General features: G+C 38.2%; 1 protein-coding gene across 1 annotated transcript; it reads right to left on the bottom strand.

Annotated features, from left to right (window-relative positions):
• Positions 1 to 779: 779 nt before the first annotated feature.
• Positions 780 to 22,219, bottom strand: LOC124143013 (cytochrome P450 3A29-like). Its single transcript, XM_046511793.2, has 14 exons — positions 22,027 to 22,219; positions 19,113 to 19,200; positions 16,864 to 16,916; positions 16,287 to 16,383; positions 15,963 to 16,079; positions 12,622 to 12,710; positions 11,063 to 11,214; positions 10,063 to 10,199; positions 9,192 to 9,300; positions 8,592 to 8,749; positions 7,202 to 7,290; positions 6,419 to 6,556; positions 6,138 to 6,288; positions 780 to 3,091 (listed from the first exon to the last, which is right to left on the bottom strand). Exons 1-14 carry the CDS (start codon positions 22,098 to 22,100, stop codon positions 3,014 to 3,016), a joined length of 1,530 nt encoding a protein of 509 aa, XP_046367749.2. The 5' UTR covers positions 22,101 to 22,219; the 3' UTR covers positions 780 to 3,013.
• Positions 22,220 to 23,879: the final 1,660 nt, after the last annotated feature.

Raw genomic sequence — 23,879 nt, 5'->3', positions numbered from 1 at the left:
TAATGTATGGACATGTTATGAGATGGTATGGCATATCATTAATGAGTGAGTGAGTTTGGTTTAATGCTGCTTTTAACAGTATTGCAATTACATCACATCTGTCAACTTCATGTGGGAGGAAAGCCGGAAGTGATCCAGGTCCCGAATGTCTACCACTTTGGTGAAACTCACAAGCATGTGTTGGTGCTGACAAACCTAGAAATATAATCGGGGGGCAAACCAGGATTCGAACCCATGATCAAAGGTGCCCAAGGGACACAACTCAGCACAGTGACATCCGGTGCCTCAGATGAATGTGTCAGCATGTGTCACCAGGCCCCCCTAAAAGTCAGGAGGGGCTTGGTCAGGGTTTAGCGGGCGCGGGTGGGTGTGGGTTGGCGGTGAGCCAGTGAGTGAGTATGGTTTTACGCCGCTTTTAGCAGTATTCCAGCAATATCACGGCGGGGGACACCAGAAATGGGCTTCACACATTGTACCCATGTCAGGAATCGAATCCGGGTTTTCTGCATGACAAGCGAACGCTTTAAAGTTGGCGGTGAGCCAGCCTAGTGGACATGGACATGATGGGTACAATGTGTGAAGCTCATTTCTGTCGTCCGCGCCATGATATTGATAGAATATTGCTAAATTTGGAATAAGATTATCATGATTATACTCAATCAAAATAAGAGTTAATACACATAAATTTTAAATTATTCTGTATATATATTGATTTAATATGGCAAAAGTGTAAGTGTGATTGCTACACATTTTCTTTGTGATCACAGAAACTAAAGAGGTAAAGATAATTGAGTTTATTAAGAAAATATGGACATATGAAAGGTGAACATGTTACAAAATCACAAATTTCACAGTAATGTTGATATTAAGTAGGCACAATCTACTGAGATCACATCCTAAAATACAGTACACTGACACAAGAATATGCACATTTCAAAGACAACAGCTACTGTCATTAATCCATCTTTGGAATTTATAGACACATATAAGTACAAACAATATCACATCTTCTTTCCAGATACAAAGTGGTGTGTAGTTTGGCAAAAGAATAACCCAACAGACTTTCTAAAGATTTTACAATTTAAAAATTTCAAACAAATATATAAAACCTTCAATTATAAATTTTGTTCAGCATTACTGTTTGTTCTTTCTGAAAGTGGTATTTTCATTTCATGAACATTAGTTTGAGTTTGAAAGATTATATGAGGTGTAACTTTTGTTTTACCCCAATACATATCAAAGTGCACAATAATTTCCGAGCAGAAATAATTGTTGTGCACAATATAATTGTATTGGTTGGTAGGTTGTTTTGGTGTGTCGCCCTGAACTGTGTGGGTCGATGCCTGCACCACCATGTTCTGATGTGACAACACAAGGCCTGGTGTTATTCTATACATATTATGCATTGGTACATATTGATTATTTTTAGTTAAATGATAATGAGATTATTACCCTTGTGTTTCCATATCATAAACATCAGTGGCGGATCCAGAGGGGTTGCTCTGAAGGTTGCCACCACCCCTTGTTTACATCTGTTGACATTTTGTATGCGCATTGCCTACGATGATAACATGTTGATTTGATTGTTAAAATAAAACTAATAATGGTTTACGTATTGTGTTTGTGATTTTTTGGTGGAAGATACAAATGGCCCAAGTGGAACCCCCCTTTTTAAAGTCCTGGATAAGCACCTGAATATCATGATAGAAATAAAAAAATAGGTATTATACTTGCCAAATCAGAAAAATACCTGGCCAATATTCTCGATTTATCAAAGCAATCGCTATGACACAGTCAACATACTCTGTATCAACAAACATACACTATCATCATATGGTCAAGGCAGGATGAGAAAAATAACCACTGCAATAGTTAAAATTACATGCCGAGAATATTTTTATATGGCAGTGCCATTTATTGTTAAACAATGTTGTTATTGTATTACATTGTTTCTGTGTTTTAACAATCATTAGTTGTCAGGAATGTATTGCTATCAAATATAAGCAGTGCTGTGGAAGTCACTAATTTTCTATACTAGAACAGCTACAGACTAATCCAGCATGGTGTGGAACCTTCTAGAAGGGATTTAGACTATATAAGTGGGTAAGTGCATGCCTCTCTCATCTCACATTACATCAAGACCAGTGGTTGTGTGAAGGTCACATTTTCACCCTGGATATCCAGCCTAGGCCTATTTTGGAAGCTTTGACCACTGTTGCTGCTAGGTGAATATTATTAGACTTTATTGCTATTACCACTGCTATCATATGCTATACTGCAATTGTAATTGTATTGCCACTGAATTTTGTACTGCAACTCTATTGTGTACTGCCATTGTAATTACTATGCAGTAATTTGCATTGATTTGTAAACCTAGTTACTTTTATAATACAATTGTTAGTTGTGTTACATTTCTTTGTTTGTTGGTTTCACACTGAATTCTTTGGCATATAGATTCCTGCTTTAACTTATAGTTTCAATTTGGAAGGGAGCACATTACAGCATGATAGAAACATGATAGAAACATGATTGTGTCAAATCACAGAAAGCAGATATTTCCCAACTTGAAAACCATTGAAAAACATTGAGTAACAGATAATCTACTGATTTAACACTTCTGTATGACGAAGAATTGTTCAAGATCTGGGGTAGAATTGGTCTTCAGCAACCAATGCTTGTTGTAAAAGGCGACTATGCTTGTCGCTCAGATGTGACTAACAGGATCAGGTTGACATGCTCGCTGACTTTGTTGATACATGTCATCGTCTCACCATTCCACAGATCGATACTCATGATGTTAATCACTGGATTGTTTGATCCAGACTCAATTATTTACAGACCGCCATCAAATAGCTGTAATATTGCTTAGTGTGGCGTTAAACAACAAACAAACATGGACTCTTCAACAAACAAACATGGACTCTTCATAGAGATATAGTTTTGTAAGTTATCCAATAGGCTTTTTCCCTTTGATATTATCATTACATGAGCTGCTGGTGCCTCTTCACCTTGCTTAGCACCTGGGAGATAATTTCAGTCTGATGTCCTTTTCTGTTTGAAGAACGTTGGCCACCTTAAACGTCAATACTTCCTGTAAACAAAGAACAGTATGAAAGTAGTGAGTGTATTATGCTGAATGTCATTGACAAAAGCTGCTATTCATCACCACCGTTAGGACTGTGCCCTGGAGGCGTATCAGGAACATGATGATAAGAACAGGACAGTCTTGATGCTGGTGCAGTTATGGCCTCTCGAGTATGTGAGTGAGTGAGTGAGTGAGTGAGTGAGTGAGTGAGTGAGTGAGTGAGTGAGTGAGTGAGTGAGTGAGCGAGTGAGCGAGTGTTCGGTTTTATGCCTCTTTATTAGCAATATTCCAGCAATATCACAGCAAGAGACATCAGAAACGGGCCTCACACATTGTACCCATGTGGGGAATCGAACCCAGGCCCTGGACATAACCAGCAAACACATTAACCACGAGGCTACCCCACCGGCCCACCTGGCTTGAAGACTGTTGAATAGTTATATGATCTATTCCTTCAGAGTGAATGTGGAATGTCCCAAAAGTCATGTCACCACATGTCTGTCTGAAAGTCTGCTGTACAACAACAGGGGTCTGATGTCCCTTTGTCGATGTACTAGTTGTGTAGTTGACCCTTCTGACAGAACATATTACACATGTGGAACAACATATTTTCATTGAGGTCATGTGTCATAATAGTCCGGAGAGGACTTTGCATTACAATATTAATACCCCCAGGGAAGGCTTATGTAAAAATCCTCCAACAAAACTTTCAGGTACTGAATGTCCATTAAATGTCAATGTTGATAAAAAATAGCATGATTCTTTGAACAGTTTAGGAAATAATAAGATATTTGTCTAAAGCAAATGCAAACAAATATATTTGTATATTACAAAGGATGTGATTTTCCATTGACAAGACTGTACTGGTGCAGGTTAAAATCAGCTTGGACAGCCGAAGTTTATAAGCAGACAGCACTGAGTGCAGTCGGTAACTACTCCACACACAGGCTAATAAATATCAGTTGCTTCAAATTTATCATATTTACACCATGTATTCAAAATCTAAACAAATTGAAATTTATTAATTAAAATTGCATTAATTTTGCATGCAGTTATGCTAACAACCTGTTTATGTACACTACAGAATGCCAATCTTCACTGTATACCTGTTAGTTAATCAAATCCCTCTTCATCTTTATTTTACACACACATTAATTCCCCTAAGAAAAATGGAAAATGACGACCAATCATATTACACGGTTTCCTCTCGAAGCTAGAAAAAGAAAGCCAAAAATACATGTAGTCAAGTTTCCATAGGCTACAGAACAAAGCTGCAGTCTGCATATAATGAGTTTATGGCCTTATGGCCATTTCTTGATAATTTCCACCATAAATACATTACACAGAAGATCATACAATAGTAGAGCATTATAATTTAAAGTTGTCGAAAGAAAACAGTTGATACCGTCTTCCTTTTTCCATTAAAAAAATGTGAAATGGGACACAGTGCCCAAGGTGATCAAAGTTGACAAATGTCAAAACATGACAAAATCAGCTGATCATACTTATACCGATATGCAACAGACAATGTGGAAGCCTAGATCTAACCCAGAACATCCATCACGTAGTGGGACGTTGTCACAGACATCCTCAGGTTTTAGCTATACGAAGAGTAAAAGTTACTACGTACAATTTTCGATCTGCACAAAGTGAGGGATGATATTGGCTACTATATAACGAAGCAGTTGTGTTCATGTACTGTATGTTAACTGTAGCATGATTATCATTATGAGGTGATTATGATCATATAATACAGTAATGTTGAAGTGCAATTGTACTTGTCCCAGTCACTGTCAGTGTAATCTTAAACAATATGTGAGGGCACGGGTGGCCCAGTCGTCTAAGGCGCCGTGATTCGCTGTGCAGAGTTGCGTCCCTTGGGCACGCCAGAAACCTATGATTGTGGGTTCGAATCCCAGTTCGCCCCGATTATGTTTCTAGGTTTGTCAGTACCATTCCCGTGCTTGTGGGTTTCACTGAAGTGGTAAATGTCTGAGACCTCCATCACTTCGGGCTTTCCTCCCACATTAAGCTGACACGCCATGATATAACTGGAATACTGTTAAAAGTGGCGTTAAACCCAACTCACTCACTCACTCAATATGTAGTATAATGAGTTAACTAACATTGCCTCAGATCAGGTCGTTTTGTCTTAATTTTCCAGTAACGTATGTAAATGAGTGAATGAGTACGGTTTTATGCCCCTTTTAACAATATTCTAGCAAAATCACAGCAGGGGACACCAGAACTGGGTTTTACACATTGTACCAATGTCGGGAATCGAACCCAGGTCTTCAACCTGATGAGCAAACACTTTAACCACTAGGCTACCCCACCACCCTTCAGTTAAGTATGTGGTGCACCCAGTCTATAACCCGAAATCGCGCCGTGTTACGTATTGCACCAGTTGGGTCTTCTGGCAGCGTATTGTTCAAACCCTAATAGAAACTAGGATCACCTTACTTACAAAAAAAGAGCGAAAAACATACAAATGGCTTTAGATAAGAACATGGATGTGCAGCGGAGATTTGCTGCTCAATATCACTTTTGGCAGATATTCATATAATTTGTTCGTTTGTTCGTCTTTTAACGCTGCTCTCAGTAATATTCCAGCTATAGAATGGCGGTCTGTAAATAATCGAGTCAGGACCAGACAATCAGTTACGTCTGCACAGATGACAACAGCATTACTGCATATTCCCTTTAAATTAAACCCTACAAAATGGATGTTTCACAAATGTCAGGCAGGGTTTTTTCTATGCCTGCTCAGAGGCTGATATTCAGCCCCAAGTCTGGAGCAAATATCAGAAAATATTAGAAATTTCACAATTCAGTGAAATATAGTTATGGAGATGGGTTTACTGCTTTGAACAGTGTTCGAGTTGTACCACGACGTGACAGCTTGAAATGGGAGGAAAGCCTGAAGTGATGCAGGTCGACGTTTACACTGGCCCACGAGCATGGGTATAATGCTGACAAACCTAGACACACAATCAGGGTGAAGCGGGAGGATGAAGATGACTGAGGTTACAATGACAATGAGGAATCATACCTGTGTGTCTGGCATAGGTTCCAGCTTTGTAGTTCTCAGAAGATGAATCAGGGCAATCTTTGCCTCCACCAGCGCTAGCCGCATCCCAATACACATTCTAGGACCATATCCGAAAGCCAGGAAGGACAGTGGATTGGACTTTTCATCATGTCTGAAAATTAATTTATGAGAAATAATATTTGAGACCATCAGTCAACTATATTCATCATCATCATCATCATCATCATTATTATTATTATCATAGAGTCATATCATCAGATACACCTGGTAGATAGAGTTACCTTTCTGGTTTGAAGGAATCTGGATCCTTGAAGAGCTGGGGGTCTCTTTGCATGGCAAACACTGGGACAAAGACAATTTGTCCCTTAGTGATTGTTAAGTCTTTGATCTGAATAGTATCTGAAGCTCTGCGACTTAACCTGAAACACAGAATCAAGAATACCTCTTGTTCATATGCCCTCAAAGTTGTTCAACATGACAAATAATATGTCCAATACTCAAGTTATTGTTATCTGACATGTGTTTTTACAAGATTTTTCAAGTACATGTATATGCAGTAGTGGTACAGATCAAAGATGGAGAACATTTAGACTGTGACTATTTCATCAGGCGCAACTGTTTCCTTTGCCAACAAACTCCTTAACATATGGCTTTGACTTTGTCATGTAATACACAAAATTGTACCAGAACCAAAAATACCCTGTAGTCACTTGACCAACGCATTTTGCATAACATATGAAATTGTGCAGAAATTATCAATTCATTTTTGGTATTAATTTTGTATGGATGCAGAGATCACTTTTTCATTTTTGGTATTAATTTTGTATGGATGTCCGCAACACTCTGTTTGATACTTATGAATTTACTTTTTTATAAAATCTTTAACGCACCCCTATCCTGCCTCTTGCTAACTCCTTTAAAGATGCAGCAACTAGTATGATGGAGGTTCACCAGTTGACCAGAAACATCAGTAACATGGACCACACATGTACAAACCAGGGGTTAATAGCATGAGCAGGTTAGTCATGTCTTACGACACAATGTTACTATGACTGTAATCTTACACAAGACCTGGGGGGTAGAGTCTGAGTGTCTCGGTGATGACGTTGTCCAGATACTTCAGTTTCCCTATGTTGTCATAGTTGGGTTCCTCCTGGGGAAAAGAATAAGGACAATGTCTACTACTGACTGACTGATGTAGTTTTATCAAGTGCTGCAAGCAGAACTTATTTTAACACAAAGACGTCTGTTCCTGAATAAATATACCGGTCATCTTGCCTCATGGTTCCACAAAACAATCTCAGACAAAACGATCCTGATCCCCATACTTGAACGTTGACTTATGACAGGTATATAACCTGTTCTTTTTCTCATCAGAAGATGACAAATTCCCCAAGCCCCCACAAATTCGAAAGAACAAATCAACGGATTGTTAAAGCAAGTCCAACAACAGTGATCCGTCTGACTCTATGAGAGTATTCCTGTCTAATCTGTCTGTCTGTATACAAGAGGAGTTATTGAACTATTAAAACAATACCACAGAAATGGGATTTGGAACTTTGGATTTGGATGTCAGGGCTTTTCAGAAAAGATGGAAATTAGTGAATGACACACAATTGGTTCATTTGTTTGTTTGTTGTTTAACACAGCACTCAGTAATATTCCTGCAACATGACAGCCGTCTGTAAATTATCTAGTCTGGACAAGACAATCCAGTGATTAATATCATTCGCATCGATCTACACAACTGGGATACAATAACATGCATCAACCAAGTCAGCGTGCCTGACCACCCGATCCTAGTCGCCTTTTACAACAAGCATAGTCGCCTCATTTACAATTATCTTCTTATCATACAATGACAATAGACTGCTTTGTGTTAATCACTCAGGCACGCATGTGTGCCTCATATTACATACTCACCGCCAAAAGAAACACAAATACCACACATGTTGGTGATTATATGAAGAATTACTCATATTCATGAGATATTAGATTGGTTCCATGCAAAAACGAACATACGATGCTCATGAATGCATCACATGCGATGTCATCGATACATGACTCGAGATGCAGGATAAGTGTGCAGGATTAGCGTGTTGGAAAGTTTGGAAATCATGTGCAGCATATCGTGATAAGAATAAAGACAATGTGATAACACTTGATTGTTAGTCTTGTCATTGAGTGGTACGCATTGGAAACATCTCTTCTTAACGTACAAACCTCTCTCTATATATATGTGGTTCACGTTTCTTTTGGTGGTGAGTACATAATAAGTTTGTATGTTGTTAACGCTGCACTCTGCAATATTCCTTCTATACAATGGCAGCCTGAACACATGTCAGAACCAAACAATTCAGTTATCGGTATTGTGAGCAACAATCCACGCCTTCAGCGTACGAGGACACGGACACAAAAATTATTACAACAATGCACCCAAGAATTTCTACTGACATTTCCAAGCATTGCTTTGATTTCATTATACGCCTTCTCCTGTACATCTGGGTTCACGGCGAGACTGTGTGACACAAAGGCCAATGTCGACGCAGTTGTTTCGTAGCCAGCAATGAAGAAAATTATCCCTTGGCCAACTATTTCATCTGTTGTTAGACCTGTAAAAGTCATTTTTTACTTAAGAAATAAACGACAAGTAGGAGTAGTATGCCCATCGTCCAATTTACGACGTCATCAAGTTTCAAGCACATTTTCGAATCTCAAGAAATTAAAAGTTTTATCCTGAAATAAACCATGCTTTGTTGTTCATTGTTCTTTGTGTTTTATCGTGTAGCTATCTTAATAATTATAATAGAATACAGAAACAAGGTTATGTTATATAAGTATTTGTTGTCCAACACCACACTGGGCTGCATTCCAGATATAATCTTGACGGCAGCCAGTGAATAATCTGGATCAACCAAACCAGTGATTTATGTCATGAGTGACGTCCCACGCCATTGGTGTAAGATGGCACCCAATCAACCAAGTCACTACCAGCCACATGACTGACCTACTGTTCAAAGTGCTCAACTCATTCATGAGAGTGTCTGTACTCACGTCTCACTGTATGTTTTTCCGAGATCTGACCACTGGCTGTGGCAATATTTTCATCTGCATCGTCCTCAATCTCAGCATCCATCAAGAGTTGCAGAAAGTCATTTCTCTGCTATTAACGAAAGAAATTTTCTGGTATAATTTTCAACAAATAATTCATTTGAAAAAACATTCGCAGATGGAATGGGTTTTGTCGCTTTTACTTAAATGTGCAAGATAAAATCTTATTGGGTTAGGTTAGTTAGTTTTGTACTCTTAGCATTTTCTTCATCATAATGTTTTGTATCTCACCTAGGTTAATTTAATGGATAATCTACATGATACGAATTCGGATGCCACATGGGTGCCTTATAGTAGACTGAATCACAATTAGCTACCGTTTCTCGAATAATATCACCGGATGGTAATAATCTAAAAACAGAAACATTCAAACAGGAAACAGCCACCTTCTCCCAGACAAATTTGTTCCGGTTTGTTACAGTCTGACTGTTGCTGTTCTTCTCGCCTCATCCCTTGATTGACAGGTCCTATAAAATTTTGATCATACTCTCCATTGATTGGCTACTGACTTTGTGGGCGTGTCAAGTTATGTGCATAAATTAAACAATCACCTGATTCATGTCACACCACAGTATGTATTCCTGGAATGTTTATCAATCTCATCATTTTTGTCTGCTTTCATAAATAAAACTGTTGTTGGTTCAACTTTTGTAGAAAACACATGTTTTCGTTGTCAAATTTAATTGTACAGATTGACTGAGGATTGTTTTTAGGTTCAGTGAGGTATGAATCGAAAAACTGATGTGCAAACTGAATGAATCCGTTTAGCTGATTCTTACAAAAGTTTGCACATCATTCAACAGGAATATCTAACCTCTTGCTGTTCCTTTGTGTCATTCTGTCGCTGTTTCATAATTTCGATGACAGTCGTCTGAAAAAAGTTGATAACGTTTTGAGGAAATAGTCCTATTCCCATCTTCAGTAGGATCCGTTCAAGTGGAGGAACCAAACCTGCACAAGAGGAAAGCTAGCTGGGTTTCAATAATAACTGTTTATATCACGGCAAGGAGACCTACCACTCAGAGATGACGAATAATGATTGGGGTCAGCGTTTTGCCTTGGTCAGCTCACTCTCCTGACTCTTGACCAATTGAACGACCTCTAATGGTGAGATTAGAACAAGATCCAACCCTTTCAGAAATAGCCATGACTTAATACATGCACTCATGGAAGAATGAAGCCAAATACAAGCCGTTGTGTGTGGGTGTATCTTGAAGTCAATGTGGTACATATGTGAAGCTGACTGTTATCATTTCAATTCCATCCAACCAGAGTGACTTATATCTCAACAATATTGTGTTGAGACACTGACAGCTTACCCCCATGTGGACGAATACGTGTAAGGTCCTTCATCAGTGTCATTGTCTTGTGATGCCATGGATGAGTTAAAATTTAATGTCGCATCAGCATTATTTCAGCCATATAGCGACGAGAACAAGTTCGTATATACACAAGTGAGTCAGTAACTGAACACTTTACAGAAACAGTGAACGTCGTCAAGTAATCTCTTCACTATGACGTCAGGTCACGTGATGACAACTCTGCTCATTAACTCTCGGAAATTTCAGGAATACGAATAGGTTTTTAACATATTTTGACATAAGCATGGTTTTTTTCCAGATACTTGTTCTAGTATGCTCTGTAAATGATTTAATCCCACATTTAGACTACTTCTCCTTTAAGCTTGATATATAGTGTGGTATAGTTTCTTTTCAGTGTCAGCATATTGCCTGAAAATAAAACCAAATCAGACTAACAAATCCATTCAGCGTAGAATTCATAGAGAAGGCTGTAGAAAGAAGCATGCAACATACCTGCTAGTATTGGCAACATCCTTCTTGCTTTTGATAGTGAAAATATCGCCTTAGCATGAGTGACAAAAGGGTGGTTCAAATCATTTTGAGAATCGATCTTTATACCAAAGACAGTTTGAGAAATGACATCCATAGTGTAAGCTCCAAAGTATCTGAAAGAGATTATCAAAGATTAATGCTTTGTGATGTATTTCCATTTCATGCACCTACTCCTAGAAGGGACACAATACTTGTGGCTTTCTGACATGGCGACAACAACTTGGAGGGTTTTTTGGTCAGACTTATTCACCCCACAGTCAACAATGTTTCAGTTTTATGTCGGTGACCTGTAAATAATCTGGGTCAGGCATATTACTGATGATCTATTCTGCCCTGAATCCCGAAAGGTATTAGTTGCCGCTGATGAATACTTCTGATTACTATCTCACACGATCGAGCAGTTGGGAATAGCTACAAGACATACAATGTTTGCTCTCTGAAAGGATTTTGCTTTTTCTAACATATATATGACATACAGCATGCCCAGGATTTTCTGAACAAATTATTTTTTCATTCTTATTATTTTGTCAGGCCTAATTAAAAAAAAACAGAGATGGGTTCCACAATGGGTACAACGTATGATGTCCATTCTTGGATTGTCTGCCCTGACACCACTAGGAAACTGCTAAAAGCTATGTAAAACCCTAGTCACGCCTTCACTGTTTACTCACTGAAATAGAGAACACTGGGAGTCGTAGTTACAAACAATGTGTCCTCCACATTATACCAAGACACATGTACAAGTATTGATATAAAAACGAATAATGTTCCTCTACTTGCGTGTCAAATCCCCAGGATTTGCAAGAGAGTTCAATTATAGGTAGAATGTAATTTCGCAAAAAACATATGCACATCTAACAGTGCTGCTGTATAGCTAGATTAATCTCTAATACCATGAATACAAAAACTTGCAATAAATAAAACAGAGCTCCAGATAAGCTGCGTATCTGGGTAAAATACGCATCAGAAATCCAGAAATACGCAGTAAAATAAAATACAAGCGTTATCAAATACGCAACGAATATTACAGATACGCTATAAAAATAAAACTTGTGCGTATCATCAAAATATTGTGAAGTAACCCTGCGTGTTCGATTAGCAGATCAGCAACTTATTTTGAAATTATAAACGGGCATTCCGTCAACCTTGCCAAACTCCACGATGACAGTTACATCATGATCATTTGCCATCACACTTTCTTGTGGAAATATTGTGGTATTTTTGAGTCCTATAAAGCTCTCGAACCTACACACCACCAGTTTACAGGGACTAGATGAATGGTGTTTTTAAATATTTAACTTAAATACCCACAAGTGTAATAACTAGTGGGTAAAAGAAATTTGAATACACAGATAGAATTACTGATACCCAATGATTTTAAAATGCATGGGTAAAATACCCACATCACCAAAAGCTTATCTGGAGCTCTGTAAAACACTTTATGTCATCGTGTATATAAAGTTCTTAAAATTTAAGGATCCATTTCAAGACCTATGATAAAATGAAATGTTCACACTTACTCTTTCACATCCACCCCTTCCTTTTCCCCAAAGGTTTTAGAGAAGTTATTGGACAGAGTCTTTCCACAGTCGTTGATGGCAGCACACATCTTGGAACAGATGCAAAAACTCATTTCTGTACAACACTATATACAATCGTAAATCGTGAAATTAATGCGTCTCCAACAGAATGCGACCACTGGTCCCTAGCCAAAAATGCGACTCAATATGAATGCGACACCCCCTCCTCTCAAGCATCAAAAGAAAACGTCCTCTGTCAGGTTTACAGGAGAATCCTCACCTCAATCCAACCTTACATTAATCCAATCACACACAACACACCAAATAGCACCGCTTATTAGCGCTGATTACAGTACTTCCGCAAAATCAATACATGTGCACTGGCCTGTGTCGGCCTTTGATGCAGTTGCAAAGAACAAAGTCACCGTGTTGCGTTGGTAGCGTCTGTCTGGACTTGCAGGTGTGATCAGTGATGACATAAGTGAGTAGAACACTTGTCTTGACCCAGCCAGTGACGATTCACAGGATGTAATTAGTGTTTGAATGACATTGTTCATATACTTGTTACAAGTGCTGCTCAATAAATAGTGATGTGGAATACAAAGTTGTGTCATTAACGACACCCTAAACAACTCTCTCATTAAAAAACTAGACTCAATCCAGTATCAGGCCCTAAAAGTAATCACACGAACTCAACATGGCACCTCCTCCACCTCACTCCAGGCCTTAACAGGAGAAATGCCACTTAAACTACGTAGGGAACAACTTACCCTAAACTTCTGTGCCGCGTCCCAATCAAACTCTCTAATCGAAAACTTAATAAAAAACAATATTAGCCCTAGAAACCAAGCCCTAGCCCAGAAAAATCCACTACTTACTCCAATATCCCAAAGAATAACCAATTACCTAAATGAACACAAAATAAATAATCTTTAACAAAACAACAAATCATCCCATATCTTCACTCCAAAACTTAAAATACCAAAAATAGACACAACACTAGCCGATACAGTAAATAAACAGACCGATCCTAACATCGCTAAAACCACCACACTAGCATACATACATGAAAATTGGCCAAATTGGTGTCACATATACACAGACGGATCCTCAGATCCGATCTCAAAACACACAGGTTTCGGAGTCCACATCGCACAACCAACCAAAAGCACCAAATCTTACCGACTCCCAAACAACCAATCCATTTTTACGGCCGAACTCATGGGCATGGCCTCAGCACTACACAATCAGCAATCTAAAAAAACACCAAAAAATCCTCATCCTAACCGACTCCCTCAGTGGACTACAAGCCCTCAAAAATAAAAACACTAAAAACCGCCCCAAACTAATAAATCAAATACTCAAAAGCTCAAACAACTTAACTAAGGCAGGTAAACAAATAGAGTTCATTTGGATCCCCGCCCATGTAGGAATCTTTGGAAATGAAAACGCAGAAAAAACAGCCAAATTATCCCTTAAACTCCCAGAAAAAGGCTTAAACTTACCCAGCTCAAAATCAGAAATCAAAAGTGTCACTTAACAAAAAATCAACAAAAAATGGCAAAATATATACCAAAACTCAAATAGCCAAATCAGGAAAGTACTAAAAAAACAACTAACTAAACCAAAAATACTACACCCATCTAAAAAAAACACAGAATAATTACTAAACTACAAACAGGCCACACCAAACTAAATAATCACTGTAAAATAGCTAATCTACACACAACAGGAAACTGCCCACATTGCAAACAACAAGAAACACCAGAACACGTACTCATTCACTGCACACACTACCAAACACACCGAACAACACTACAGACCACCCTAAACCTTAAAACCGCACTTACACTAGAATCAATCCTTAGTCCACAAAATAAATTAGAAAAAATCAAAGCCTTAGGCATATACCTAATTAAAACAGGACTAATTAGTCGCATTTAAACCCCAAATAAAATATTAAAACCCAAACTACCTAATCTAACAACCACCAAACACACACAGCTCCCTTAGTTCGTCTCCACCCACTCTTGGCATTCATTCCAAATCTCAAAATTTCAAAATTGCTATATAAGCAACCCCTAAAGCCCCCCTCCTGGGTTCCACAAATTCACTTTTTCCCTTTTCGGAAACACATTAAATGGCCTGGCCGGGCCCGTGTGCGACATACGCTTGCAGTCGGAAAGGGCACGTAAAATCTCCAATATAAGTAAGTAAGACAAAGTTGTTTGTTTTCAGCGTATGTCTAAGTTGGTATTTCTGCTATCCAAAATGTCTTATTGTTGATATAAACCAGCAAAGCAAAAGATCTCTCGCATTTTTCACATTCAATTCACGCTCGCGTTAATTTCAAGATTTACAGTATACTACACCAAAGAAGTTAAGGACAGCCGATTCCTTCATGAACGAATCAGGTTTTCCTCAACTTCTTTTGAGTAGTATACTGCCATATTTGTCTCAGTAAAAGGAGCAGTTGCCATAGAAACCTAACAACATGCATGAAAACTATATTCATTGCAGAGATTAATATGAATTATTTATTTTGGAGGTCAATGGGTCCCTAGTTAAAAAAACGGTCCCAGAAAAGCGTACATGCTCAGAGACTGTTACCCAAATGAAATAAATCTACAAGTGCTAGCACTGGAAGGTCGTGAGGCATTCGACTCTGTATGGTATTATTTAACAGATTTCTACAGAAATTAATTTAAAGTGGTACCAAATCATGAAATAACAGCATTCATTCCTAAACTTGCATACAAATTGTCCCAGTGGATGCACTCTGAATTGTTTTTTAGTCCCGTTTAAATTTTTATGAGCAAAAGATACATGATTATGAGTCATCCGGTAAATCCCTTGATCACCTGCTCCCAGTTTCTTTTCAAAATATCAAATTCCTCGTTGTTTCTTTATACTTCTACTACTACAAAGTCAGATGTGCATGTCTGGCTAAAAAGAATAGTCTTGGTTGTCAGACACTGCCCATATCATAAAGTCTGCCGCACATTTCGTTTTTATTTCCATTTTCAAAAGAATATAAAATCTGAATACTTATAATCAATGTGATCCAATATAGTATGCAGTTACTTCCCTTTACATCAGCACTGCTTTATTGCGCATCTTGTGTTATGGTAATGATGGCAATAGGAGTTTGTATGCAATACACAGCAATGTTCCAGCTGTTTAACGGCAGCCTGATAAATTTTAAAGTCTGGACCAGAAAGACCAGTGATTGAACATATCAGCAACTACAAGCATACATGCAGATTGCTTGGGACCTACTGGTATTGTAACCTCTCTACGTGGGATATATATACCCAACAAAGAAAACGAGAGTGACTCACCCGTCTCAGTTTGCCACCGCTGAAACTGGGTGAGATAATGCTTCTCACCCTCTTCCAGGGGGCATCTTCCAGGAAAAATATACTCACACTCAGTGGGTAGGGAATGAGTAGGAATTTCTGGAAATATATGTACAGAAACTTTAACATTGGATGTGTAACGCTTAAATGTAATATGTATGAGTGGTTTTAACATCACATTTAGCATAATTTCAGTTAATCAATACAAGCCATCGGAATAAGAGGAATTCTTCAGTGTTTATGCATTATAGTGTTATGTTCTTTGGAAACAATATGATTAATAAACTAAATGAATACATTGCTTACAATCCGGTTCCTGAAAGTACTGAAGCTCTTGACAAACACCTCCTTCAGAATGTCCAGATCGGATATAACAAGGGCTGGCTTTCTTCCAATGAATACCCTATAGTCAAGAAACAACAAAATACATGAAAAATCATTGTATAAGAAAAAAGAACGTACAAGATGTCCTGCTTTTAAACAAAGACTGCAAAACTGACATTTATTATTATTGGCACAATTATATTTTTCTTTCTGCCATGATCTCTCGATGGTTAGTTTGAATCCCAGATTCAGACAGATTATGATCCCTGATTTGTCTGCACCAGTCCTGTGATTACAGGTTTTACCTAAATGATAAACATCTAAGACCTGCATCAATTCGGCTTTCCTCCCACATGAAACTAGCATTACATCCTATTCACTTGCCTATACCATGTTCATCGGTGAGTTGATAATTTCTTTTCTAAAAGATGAACCCATTTACTTTGGTCACCAATTGGGTTCATCTGATTCTGACTTATATGACTATCAAGGACAGGGTGCTGCCACTGCAGAGCATGAAGATACATGTCCAATCTGGAAGTGTACGAGATGCACCTACCCATATACATCTCCATATTGTCGTTTCCAGTCTTTGAGTTTGTGGAAGAAACTCTGATAAAATAGAAAGAAAAACATGTTTCTTGAGCATTTCACTTTATTGTCACCTCTCCTAAAAAAATAGCGCCACAGCATTGTAGCTCACCTGGATATGTAGTATGTAGTCAACGGTTTACAATGTCAACATCGCTGAAACATTTCTGCATGATAATGAGGAACAATTGATAAACATAAAGTGACTTCATGTCAACATGAATCATGGATTCTTGCAAACAAAGGTTCAGCTTTCTAAGCCTTTGTGTTCTTTAAAAATAAATGGTTTTTCTGTACCTTTGGCCCACATTTTAATGCAGTTTGGAAAACTTTCATCTGCATGAGAACATAACATTGTCCCAATTGAAATTTCTATGCTCCAAACACCAGTTCAAACGTCGCTCTTGCTGTTCAGCTTTTAGGAGTGGTGAAGGAATTCCTCGCGATTTCTGACAAGCCATTTCATGCAAACGTGTTCTTTTTGTCTCCTTAGAAACATGAACTGTTCCTCTTTAAATCATTTTATGCCAAATAGTTCTATGCTCATGTGTCTGTTTTTAGACGACAGCATATCAAGTCGCCTTCTGTCACAAACAGCCAATTTCTATGGCCTAACTGCTCCCTTTTTGTGCACAATTCCATCCTCACTCTCAATATTTTTCATAACATGGTACGGAAGATGATAGGGGAATGTCGGATCTCTCTGTCATGACCTGTGCTGATCTGATTCCTTAATTGGATAATTCACAAATAATCTTTCTTTTTTCAAAGGCTGCCATTTCCACAATGGTCTTGTTTGCCGTCTGCTAATTTGTTTATAAATATGACACACAGAGTTGTCTCCCTTGATTCAAAGTCAGAATACGGTAAGTTCTACATAAACATTTGATATACTAAATACTGATGGCCAAAAGTGTATGAAAAATTCTCAAAAGTTTCTGGTTAAACTACATGTTAAGTCCTACTACTAACTCCCAAATTTGACTTGGCTGAGAAACTTAAATGGCTTTTAATAGGTTTTCAATATAGCTGATGGCAACTTGGATTGAGCTGTCATAATTGCTGGCAACAAATACATGAAGTTCCAGCTTCAGTGGTCCAGTACATGGTTTCTGAGGAGATTTTTATAACAGATGAAGCACAAATCATGTTTGTTGTTGTTTAATGCCACACTCAGCAATATTCCAGCTATATGACAGCTGTCTGTAAAAGATAGAGTCTGGACAAGACAATCACTGATTGACATCATGAACATCGATCCATGCAATTGGGATAAGATGACAAGCATCAACCAAGTCTGACCACCCGACGGGCGTCGTCTTATACACAGGGTTGAAGAGGTTTTTTCCCAAACACAAAGACATTACTCTGAGCACGTAACACCGGAGTTACCATGTCAACAAATCCATACTGGAGTACGCAAATTAATCATGTACTTACACTGTCTGGTTGTAAAAAGAGCTCATAATATTTCTGGACCTATGTTTGTAATCTATTTTATTAATTTGATTCAACATTTCTTTCAACATTGTTTCAATTCATTTCGGCGAAATCGTATGTGAAGTGATCAGAAGATCACACAACTCACTGTTATTTACAGCAACCACGGTCATATTACCGCTATTGACGCCTTGAAACGAACTTCAGTGGATAGAGAAACACTTTCGGGTCACCTGCCCAATTGTCTAGTTGGGTTTTAATATTATTTTGTTCACTGCATCAGGCCTCACGAATATGTCAATTACACTCAACATACAATAACTACAGACATTCTGAATAAATACACGGCGCACATAGTTAATTGGTCTTTTGTAAGTACACAATTTGTGATGAACATTGCATAATTCCACCTCCCTAAAGGCCTTCACTTCAGCTCTCCAGGCATGAAGTGGGCGATCCAGAGGACATTGAGCAGCTGATCAAGAAATATCAGACATTCGATACATGCAGGACACTGTAGACAAGGCATATATACATCACTGGCCACATGAGAACCAGAGAGTTCAATATAAGCTTATTTCAATACCATGTATAGATGGTCATTTTCTGAAATAACAGACCTAACATTTGTTTGGTCATTTAGTTGACAATATATCTTGTACACAGTGTAAATATTTGAAAGACATTGCTTATCTTGATCAACAGTCCGTCACAAGCATGCATCATCCAAGTTGATATAAGAAATTAAATGGTAATAATTATGATATGTGAACCTACAACGCCAGTGGTGTGTCCAAAAAGGGGTGCTGGCGGTGGTCCTGTGATGCCCCGGTCCCTGAAGTAGCTGTAGGTCCAGGTTGCATATCTGTAAAACAAATATCACGGTTATGCTTTGTTTGTTTGTTGTTTAATGCCACACTCAGCAATATTCCAGGTGTATGACGGCAGTCTGTGAACAATTGAGTCTGAACCAGACAATTCAGTAACTGACATGAAGAGCATCGATCCACGCAATTGTGATACGATGACATGCATCAACCAAATCAGCGAGCCTGACCACCTGTTCCTGTTAGTCTCCTGTTAAGACAAGCATAGTCGCCTCTCAAAACAAGTATAGGTCGCTGAAGATGTATTCTAACCCAGATCTTCACGGATCAAGATAATAGGACGTCACAGTATATACTGCAATACGCTTCAAAGGATACATATTACAGTATCGTTTGTGTGTTCCAGTATATTCGGTACAAAATATGTTACATGTTTCGTTATTACTTGTATCATTAAAACAAGAATCTACACAATAATTCATTCACATCTGATGTTTCCCTTTAAAATTGACTGAGAAAATACGAAATACGAAAGTGATTTTTCTCTCAAGTTATCTCCCCTGCATCCTGATAACAAAATGGCGACTGACCATGCTGAATTTGACATCATTGCAAAAATCGGTGTTTTTGCACAAATTTGGCCTAAAAAATGTAAATAGCTCCCAATATATCGCATTATGTATTGCAATACAGATCCCTGTATCACAATGCCATATTTTTATAAATTTCGCCATAAAAGAATTACCTGATAGCCAATATCTTAAAAAAGCATTTGACACCATTTTGATTATACCTGATGTAAGCGGCAATTCAAAATCAAATCTTTTCTCAAGATGAGTGAGTGAATGAGATGTGTTCAAAGACGCTTTGAATAGTATGTCAGTTATATCACAGCATTTCAAATCCTGAAGTGATTGACGTCTTGGCCATTGACCTCTTTGGTGAAACCCAGAAGCAAGCAAGAAGAAAAACCCATAACAATCTGGGCAAAATTTGGATTCGATCAGATGTACATGATCATAGGAATCTGTTCTCAAGATAAACAGATTATATTACATCAAATAATATCATTTAAAAACAACACACTCAAAGAAAAGAGATGCAGATTCATTGGGATTATAATTATACATCACTTAGATCTCACTATCGAGCCTTTGTTCTCGGACCATATCATGTTTCTTGGTTTGACAACACCATGCCATTCTTCTGGATTTCATCAAAGTGGTCAAGGTCTTTAACATTTTCTCTTTGCGTTTTCATAAGTTTAGGCATTTTCTCTACTTTGCTGACCATGCTGACAGGACTTGATATAACTACTTCAAAGCGGAAATATAACCCAAACTCATTAACCATGTTACTCATTTACATCCTAGAGAGATGCACAAATATATGTTGCATTTAACATTAAATTACAAGGTCAAAGTTACAAACACATATTACCCATTTTAAATAAATGCAGTAAAATCTGCTTCATCTCTGACCCAACTTCCAAAGGACATTATTTATTGATTATTTCCCTTTGTATTATTGTTATGAGGTTAGCAAGTGCCACATGATCACGCACACCGCTTCAGTTAGACAAATTAAATTTTCTGTTTTCTCTAGTATCGCACTCAATTTTCATATTCATTACAATTAATAAGAAATGCTTTTATCAATATGTTGTCAGCAAACTGACGTAAATGAATGTTCTCCCAATTTGATTTACACATCACCTTAACACTATGACCATGGATTTCGCAAAATATACAAGGTTTATGAATTTTTGGAAAAATAGCTCAAATATATTAGGATTGCATTTTGGGGAAGAAATGACAGACAGATAGTAAGCAACGACAGAACTGAATGTGCATCATCATGTTGTTGGATTTTTGTTCACGCAAGAGTTAGTCAAGTGTCACCTCCCGCGTGTCTATTCTAAAGTTGTATTTGAGCAAGGTGATCATATGGTGTTTTTCAATATTTCCTCACAAGAGTCACTTTTGTTCATCATTTTTTGGTAAATGATTCTCTTTCTTATGAGCAAAAGGGAAAAGAGATGCAAACACGTGTGCGCTATAACGAGGAGTTGGTGATAAGTGGTCCTCATGCAGTGATAACTGCATGGTTCCTAGCCAGTACAGAATATCTTTCAAATGCCCTCACCATGTTCACCATGAAAGGTGGTAGGTAGACATACAGGAAGTGAACATGGCAAATCAGTATCTGTTCCTGTAGTGAAAATGTCCCTTTGTACTATTTGTCTCGAGGGGAATTATTCCCATGGAACGACAAACTGTTTCCTTGGTACATGTTGGAACTAATTCCATGTGGAACTGTTTTTCTTGTTTTGTTTGTGGTTTAATGCCACACTCTGCAAAATTCTTGCGATATGACGGCCGTCTGTAAATAATCAAGTCTGGACCAGACAATACAGTGATTGACATCATGAGCATCGAATTACGTAATTGGGATACGATGTCATGCATCAACCATGTCAGCGAGCCTGACCATCTGATCACGTTAGTGACCTGCAATTACAGAGTATCACGATGGGGGATCATGGAGGGATTCGATCCCGGTCCTTCCGCATGATGAGCCAACGCTCCAACAACTGATTAGATAAGGCTACTCCGCCGGACCCATACCAACATTTGTTGAGGAGCAAACATGACAATTGCACAGCTATGACATCACATATCCTGAGAGATGTCGCAACAGAGCAGCTGCTGCACTGAAAACACCCATGACACTGGTTAATTAGATCTAATGGAAAAAAAACCCATTCAGGTGAGATTGTCAATGTCCATCTGAGACACCTGAGGCAAGTTGGGGCACCTGAAAAAAGCGCAGAACATGGATATTATGAACAACTGTCAACTTACATGTATAACAGAACGGCTGTCGCTAAAGCAAGCAGGAGACACAGCGGGACGTACACTAGCCCCAAGATCTCCATGCTGATGTGACGAGTAAAATCCCACAAAGTCACTTCCTTTATATATCGCTGTCAAAGCAAAACAAATATTCTTTTGCACAACGTTCAACGTACGACAGACGGCTAAAACGGAACCGCGTCAAAACAGCACCAACTTGGATCAAATATTTCACTGGCTAAAACAGCTCTAGATCTATTTATGTTTGGATATGTGTGAGCAAAACAAACACTATTTTACCATTTATGAAACCTTTATAGCCTATTTAACAATATTCAAAAGATGTCTTTCTGTTCATACATTCATTCAACGTAGACAACACACGTAATACACATTCAACAGATATTACCGTTTCAGCTTCGTGCAGTTTTGACGCAGTGCCGTTTTACCTCTAACAGACAGACCAGTTCATTGACTGTGTAAACAAGGTAAAGGGGGACCGGCCTACTTCGAATGTCAGTGAGACGGTGATTCATGAATATTCGTGTATATTTCGCAAGAACGTCGCACTGCAGTTGCTATTTCTTATGTAACGTATTGCGACACATGTACAGGTCTTGCTCTGTGAGAGAGAGAATCTCACCCGAGTGTCTTTTGATATCAAATATATCAACTCGAGTTGATAAAAGTGGGTAAACTCTGAAGCTTGTCGAGGTTTTTTCCCACTTTTGTCAACAAGTGTGAGATTTTATTTATCATCCAACATCATTCTTCCAACTTTTTCAGTTTGTTGACAGTAATAAGCAGTGTTTAAAAAGTACTGCTTGCAGCTTCAGTAGCAGAGCAATTAGTGATGTCATTTGATTGTGACGTCATGGTAACAATGACGTCACGATGGTCTGCAAAGCATTGTGATGCAATTTCATTGCAGCGATATCTACAGTGCAGATAATACTAAACGAGCTCCCGTGTAATACCAATTTTATGAAACGAGTGAATAGTTGTGGTATCTTACGAGCGAAAGCGAGTCAGATACCACAACTATTCATGAGTTTAATAAAATTGGTTTGTTTGTTTGTTTGTTTGTTTGTTTATAAACACGGAAAGTAGTCCCTACTTGACCTTTGGTATTTGCATCTCTATCCGCATATTACCCAAACATATATCGTTTTTATCTGTTGGCTTTATCCTGCCGAGAAACCTACCCATTGTATGATAAATATATATAACGGGTGGTTTCTATTAATGTATATAGCCTGCAACCTCGATGTTTTGCAGTACTCTTAAAGGAACCAAATGCACCAAATTCACTCACTAACCTTTTTGATTATTCGTGCCCCCTATATCAGATGTCATTATTTTATCTAACTATACATATTTTCGAACTCCATCGTATCGCGGTACAGGGAAAAGTTGTGCGTGGAGGTCCGGATCATGCACAGATGTTTTCGAGTAGGTGACATTTGGCGCGGGGCTGGGGTTGGTGTGTATAACTTACTGTCCTCGTAAAAGGAACTTGCTGTGCTTGCCAAAGTTTGTGTTTTTATTGTAGCTTTAAGGCCAGACTATGCACACGTGGAAATGCAGTGGCTGTTGAATGCCTACTAGTTATTTATGTACATACTAATATACAAATATACTCAGACAAAAAAGCCTAAATGTAGAATTGGCGAATTGGGTAGAGTACCACTAAGCATTAAAATTGCTAAACGGGCCATACCATACTGGTGTAAGTAAGTATTACCTGTTACTGTTCACAAATGGTAAAGTAGGTACTTTTAAAAAGAGCAGTAAAAGTTCCTCAGACATTTGAATGCTATACTGTGACGTATTCTACCATATATGCCATCTAGCTGTACATC

Source organism: Haliotis rufescens, unplaced genomic scaffold (genome assembly GCF_023055435.1).
Source record: "Haliotis rufescens isolate VD_foot unplaced genomic scaffold, xgHalRufe1.0.p SCAF_4, whole genome shotgun sequence".
In the NCBI taxonomy this organism is placed as follows: Eukaryota; Metazoa; Mollusca; class Gastropoda; order Lepetellida; family Haliotidae; genus Haliotis; species Haliotis rufescens.
The sequence above is the reverse complement of the archived record's forward strand: the minus strand, read 5'-3'. Positions and strand labels throughout refer to the sequence as shown.